The following is a 6,659-nucleotide window of genomic DNA, read 5'->3' on the forward strand; positions in this document are numbered from 1 at the left end:
ATGTAGCTTTATTTAGTTGCATGGAGCAGAGTATTTTAGGACTAATTCTGACGTCTTCGTTTCTCTGTAGCGAGGTTATTGTGCATATATTACTTACCAGGAATAATTGATATATCCTGTGTTCTCTAAATGCCCAATGAAGTGCTTACAAATTGCAGAGCTTTCATTATTTATGCTTGATGTATACTTTTGGGTTCCCCTGTAGTAAAATGATAAAGTTTAAGTTTGAGACAGCCTAACTGACCCTAACCTAAAAGCAGGAATATTCTACAAATACACAGTGCATATACAAAGTGATCACTTATCATTTTTATTTCCGAGATGTTTTCTTCACTTTTTTCTCTGCAACAGATATAACACAGTGTCGGAGTTGCTGTAACTGGGATCTTTGTAATACGGGTACTACTGGTGGAAATGATAGGTTGTCATTCAATGACGTCATACTTCTGTCATCGCTTATGACTGCAGTCTTCACTTTATCATTACACTAATAGAAATGTGTCATCACATAAAGTGGATAGACCAGATCAGTCAGTACGTACACCTTCACAGGATATCAAGCGCGCGGCACAATCAACGTGATATTATGCAACATTGGAGGTACCGACCGAACAAACAGTCCCTAAATTACAGGCGTTTTGAGCAAATATACTCTCATTTATTTATTCATTAATTAACATAACTGCCATTTTTGTCGTAGTAAGATTTTTAAATGTAACTTTAAACTAAAGCTTCGAATGTTAGTAATAGGAAATTACACTTTTTTGAAAATTGTAATATTTCTATAGCTAGTGTGTTGTTGTTGTTGTTGTTGTTAAAACATGACAGTGTTTAATTGCAACTTTGGTTTATTTATTATCGTGATATGACAATTAGATGTTATTTCCAAAAATTCCATATTTTTTTGTTCAACTTGGCTAATAATGCGTGGTATAAGGTTAAATATTTTCGCATAAAGTTACGTACAACTTAATAGATATTGTGTTAGGAACGTGAGATGACTTGTGAACTTAAATTTAAAAAAATTAAATTAAAAAAATGAATGGATCCCAACAAAGCACATTTATTTGTTGATCTGTTATAATGGAAAGGTAACAGCTTAAATGAAATTAGCCAGAATGTTCATGCACTTTTCATAGTTTTAGGAAGTCAGTTTGAACTTTTAATGTGTTCTTTGTCCCCAGTTTGTCTGTTATTCCTATTATTTTATTTCTCCAGTCCTGTACTTTCTCCAAGTTTTTCGTTAATGAAGCGTACTTTTCTGTAACTGTTGTTTAGAGTGAATGTTGGATTACAGTAAATTGGTGTTTTGATTCTGTTCTGGTTAGATAAATAAGCAAATGAACAAACAAACAAACAAACAAACAGACAGCAGACAGACAGACAGACAGACAGACAGACAGACAGACAGACAGACAGACAGACAGACAGACAAACAAACGATTCTTGTACAGCGTTTGCTGATAACCTAATAAAAATCTAGCTACTGTTGATGTGTTCGACCACAAAACACGTACATATTTACATGTATACACGCACGCACGCGCGCACGCACGTACATTACATACATACATACATACATACATACATACATACACGCACGCACGCGCGCACGCACGTACATTACATACATACATACATACATACATACATACATACATACATACATACATACATACATCAAACATACATACATACACACATACATACACATACACATACACACACACACACACACACACACACACACACGATAAACGTAGACTATAATAAAACTCTAGCTCGTTCGTTATGACGACATCTAGTTGAGTTTGTTGACCCCTGCATTCTAGACAACTTCTAATATTATACCACAAAGAACGACAACGTGTGCGACAACATCCATGGAGTTCATCCAATGCAAAATAGTTATCATTGATATATAAAGACATCGTCTCTACGTGATTAGAAGCTGTAGACTATCGTGAAGATGGCATCGCTAGGAAGGACTGGAAAATGGAATACAAGAGAGGTAGGTGCGATCGGAGAACAAAGCTGTATAAACATGTCTTCATATTACTGCCATGTGTAATGTGTGTTCATTAGTAGCATATGACACCGGTCATTTATTGTTCATGTCCTATATACTGTACCTTATGTACCTCACAGTTATCCCATTGCTGCAGTCGACACTGCCATTGATCAAACTAGGCATAATACGTTACTAGTCAGACATATTTCTTTTTATCACATGTACGCCATTTGAAGATACAATACTGAATTGTACTACATGTATCTTCGTCTTGATTTCTGGCGATCATGTTGTACAATTATTGCATAGATTTTCTTTTTGTGGTTTTGGTAGCAACATTGAATATTGCAACATACGATATTAGATAGACAGTGGCACAACAATTCTAGCTGTATGTTGAATACCAGAAATATTTAAAAACTGAAATCACTAATTTCTGCATTGTTATTGTCAAATATTGATACTTATAATACATTCACTTGTTTAAACTCAGTGAATTGCCATTCATAATTTGCACTTACCAACAAAATATAGTCATTCAAAAATGTGTATTGATATTTATTTAATTTAGTTTCCAGGGAAACAATTCATGTCATTATATCTGTTTATAGTGATAACTATTCACTTCTTAAACGTCACTATTCCTGGTATTTGAGTCAAAGTTATTCAAAACCACTGTGTTATTTCAATTACCTTTTTGATCATAACAATATCACTATTTCTGAAATTTACGTTTTGTACATGACATGATTGGTAATGACTTGTGGACTCTGGTAACTTCTACCGATGTACAATGAAATGTTTAGTGAAATAACGTCATTCTTTATAAACAGCTGTAAGTAATGGAGTCATTCAGTCTGACACGTAATTGCAATTGAATATTCCTGTGTGGATATTCGTGACGGTTTTTACATTCTATTGGAAAATGGTGACACACACAGACAGACAGACAGACAGACAGACAGACAGACAGACACACACACACACACACAGACGGACACATGACAGACACAAAGACAGACATCTCCCTTTTATTACCTTCCGTACCCTTACGAAAATGAGTATTTATAATGCACATTTTCTCCTTCCCCAACTCCGATCCCTTGGGGGCATACAATCCCGCACTGTAGCCGCTATAAGCGTATAGGATTAATGCATTCACATTGCAACTTCTGTACGCAATTATACAGATGGGTTGACTAAGGCACAGTTATGGTTCAAATCTTGCCCAAGGACTTTAGCCATTCAGAAACAAAAAGCAGCGACGCAGGTCGAACCTGCCGAACCTGGCATGCCAACCCGCAGATTCCAAGCCGGCCACTCTAACAATTCGTCTATCATGACTCCACTCCGGACTGTTCAAAGTTATATTTGCTGTAGTCTAAAATATATGGAAATGTGTTTAAAAGTCACAGAACAGAAATTCCAGTCTAATGATTTTTCTGAGGAAAAGCCTAGATTGCTTCACTTTTGCTTCTCTACGCATGTAACGTCCGTCTTCGTTTCAACAGTAATCAGTTTGTCACAACATAAAAAGACTTAAAATAGATTCTAACTAATGTCTGTTAACATCCAATTAGTCTTTGTGTTGTTTTCGTTTGAGACATTGTATTTTTTTGCTTTTGTTTTGTGAATAATAGCTTCATTAAAAGACACATTTCGTTACTTTCTAGGTTACTGACACAGGTCTATAAAACTAATAAACGGGGTTTGTCTGTATTTCTTTGAAAAAGCTTAGACCAAACACACTGGGAGTGAATTTAAACAATTTAGAAAGCATCTTAGTCAACTATTATTTTTAGAATTCTTTTGTTTAACGATTTAACTATCAAAATTTACCTAATTAATTGAACAATTTACACACAAAAATAGAAATACATCCACCCCGGCCACCCACCCACCAACCACCCAGCTCTACACACACACACATACATACATACATACATACATACATACATACATACATACATACATACATACATACATACATACATACATACATACATACATACATACATACATACATACACACACACACACACACACACATACATACATACATACATACATACATACATACATACATACATACATACATACATACATACATACACACACACACACATACATACATACATACATACATACATACATACATACATACATACATACATACATACATACATACACGCACGCAGAGATACTTGCCATTGTCTGTACATTTCTCCTTTTTATTCCTACCTAGGTCAAGTTAGACAACCCAATTTTCGAAACAGACCTAAAAGTGCAAGTGCAAGATCAAGGGCATGCAGAAATCATACACTTCAGAAACGAGGAGTATGAAAACATTCAAGTACAGAGTACAGATGATGCAATCAAATACTTACAAAGACAAAAACGAAAGAAGATTTGTGGCTTCTTAGTTTTCATTATTGTCATAATGGGGCTTGTAGCAACGGTTTTGTATTTGACTGGTGAGTATTTGTGTGCTCTCAAGAATTATTCATATGGTTAGATTTTGACATTCAGCCTAAGGTAACCCAACACAAGGCAATAAAGACACATAACACACCCCTGGTAGATATTTGTCTCACAACCAAACCCTAAGCAAGGCAATTATATTGAGTGTCTATAAGTATAGTTCTTGTATACGTACGAACTTTATGGTTTTTGACAACAATGGAAGACTAGATAGTCAACTAGGCTTGAGACTATAGCTAATTCAATCCATGGTCCAATGATTTGACATTTAGGTAGGTTCTACATTCTATGGGTTCTGTTATGATTATATATGTCTGTTGAAATATTGCAAAATATCTATCTAAAAAACGTATTCGAAAACTTTAATATGGCCACTATTTAATGGTCTTCGTGAAGTAAATTTTGATATTTTTCCTTATCTTTCTCAGTCGGGTATGGAAAATATCTCTTACATCAAACAAACCCGGAAATGACGTATCTGAGCACAACAGACCGTCCGGTTGAAGAAGTTCATTCTTCAATACTTTAATTTTGTAACAGTTGGAAACCACCAAGACATTTACAACATTGACAGCTGTTTTTTGTGGTACGTTAAGTCGAGTATCTCCGTTTATTGACACTTTGATTGACTTGATTGAAGTGTACAAATGATAGGATGAGAATATATCATAATGCTTCGATGGTTCCGGGTCTGACACTCGATGTATTATTAATGTTATGTTATCTCTAGCCAAGGCTACTCGATATTAGGCGTTTTATGTATACATTGATCGTGTTGCCTTGACTACATCACCAAGTTTTTCCGCTTTGCTGCCATATTAGAGGTAACTTAAACCCTACATGCACTTGTTTGGCGATACTTCCCAAGACGTTTTTGCATGCCAATTAAGGGAGGTGGGGAGTGCTGGGGAATTAGGGGTTGCGTCATTTTTTACAAATCGATTCTCGGGGTGGGTTATATTTTAGAAAATAAAGGGAGAGTCATGTTTTATTTTGACCCATTCTATGGTTTAACTTTGCATTATTGTGGGATTTAGCAGCCCACTGTTACCACCAGTTTTACATCCCATTGCTGCCACATTGGTTAGGGCTTGGGTTGTGACTAGGGTTAAAGTTAAGGTTAGGGTTAAGATTAGGTAATGTTCTAGCAGACCATATTAATAAAATTGAATCATGCAGGGAATCAATTGTCCGTTGTGATGTGAGGATAAGAATTGGTTTTACAGGTCCTGGAGTAAAACTATAACAGGCAGGTAAGATATTAGGGATAATGGTGGGGAGATATTGACCTCAGCCACGACCATGTTGGGAGTGTACTCATCTAGTCTTTGTAGTTCTGGCCTTCAGCTCAACCAATTTCCAAACAAATCAAATGATTAATGCAATGCAATCACACAAATTCACTCTGGTGGTGGCAGTGGGAAATAACCAACGTCTTTAAAACTGTTAACGTAGTGACACCGGTGAGATTAAGTCCTTACTAGTGATTCATATCTATATAATGATTATACATGATAACCCTATATCCCGTGAACGACTGACTTTTGTTTCCACAGGTATGATTTCCTTGAAGGCCACAATGATTGTCTTTGATTCCAAACGTCGTGCAATGATCATTCATCATAGTCTTGGTAAGGTGTCATTCGCCAACGGAATGCCACATTCCCCCAATGCCCAGTTGGAAGTTTAGTTTGCCTGATGTATATGATCGAACTTCAACCTCCCGTCCAACGGTGATGATGTATTGAAAACACCGTGTTCTTTCGGAGATTGTTTTGTAATATACAAACATTCTGATATACACAATTTTGCAACGTATTGCTGGCTAAATTTCACCTTTCCAAAAAACCTGTAGAAAGTTATAGATTAGAAACTAAAATTTAGAAACCATGGTTACGAGAAGTATGACCAGATTTTTATTCTGAATTCACCGCAACTTTATGTTGTTTGACACAACAATATAGTTCAGATCTTGTCCATTAAAATATTTTTTCACTATAAGATTCGTACTAAATAGGGTATACGTGTTTCATGAATTCAACTAGACCGCTTGTATCTATGACAACAATTGTTGGAAACATTTACACAATTTCTGTAGAAGGATTATTATGTATATTGAGATTGAACTAAACAGCGTTTATAGTGCTGTTGTTTTTTGTAATCTTAA

At 35.6% G+C, this 6,659-nt stretch overlaps 1 protein-coding gene across 1 annotated transcript; it reads left to right on the forward strand.

Annotated features, from left to right (window-relative positions):
- The first annotated feature begins 1,924 nt into the window (after positions 1–1,924).
- On the forward strand, positions 1,925–6,124 carry LOC144444446 (uncharacterized). Its single transcript, XM_078133869.1, has 4 exons — positions 1,925–2,011; positions 4,257–4,485; positions 4,921–5,078; positions 6,049–6,124. Exons 1-3 carry the CDS (start codon positions 1,970–1,972, stop codon positions 5,019–5,021), a joined length of 372 nt encoding a protein of 123 aa, XP_077989995.1. The 5' UTR covers positions 1,925–1,969; the 3' UTR covers positions 5,022–5,078; positions 6,049–6,124.
- Positions 6,125–6,659: the final 535 nt, after the last annotated feature.

This window comes from Glandiceps talaboti, chromosome 13 (assembly GCF_964340395.1).
Source record: "Glandiceps talaboti chromosome 13, keGlaTala1.1, whole genome shotgun sequence".
Taxonomy (NCBI): Eukaryota; Metazoa; Hemichordata; class Enteropneusta; family Spengelidae; genus Glandiceps; species Glandiceps talaboti.

Bases quoted from the DNA above. Each gene is read 5' to 3' on its own strand.
- LOC144444446 (XM_078133869.1), top strand. From the start codon at position 1,970: ATGGCATCGCTAGGAAGGACTGGAAAATGGAATACAAGAGAG. The intron at 2,012-4,256 runs GTAGGTGCGATC...ATTCCTACCTAG, and splicing joins GAAAATGGAATACAAGAGAG to GTCAAGTTAGACAACCCAAT. The intron at 4,486-4,920 runs GTGAGTATTTGT...TATCTTTCTCAG, and splicing joins AACGGTTTTGTATTTGACTG to TCGGGTATGGAAAATATCTC.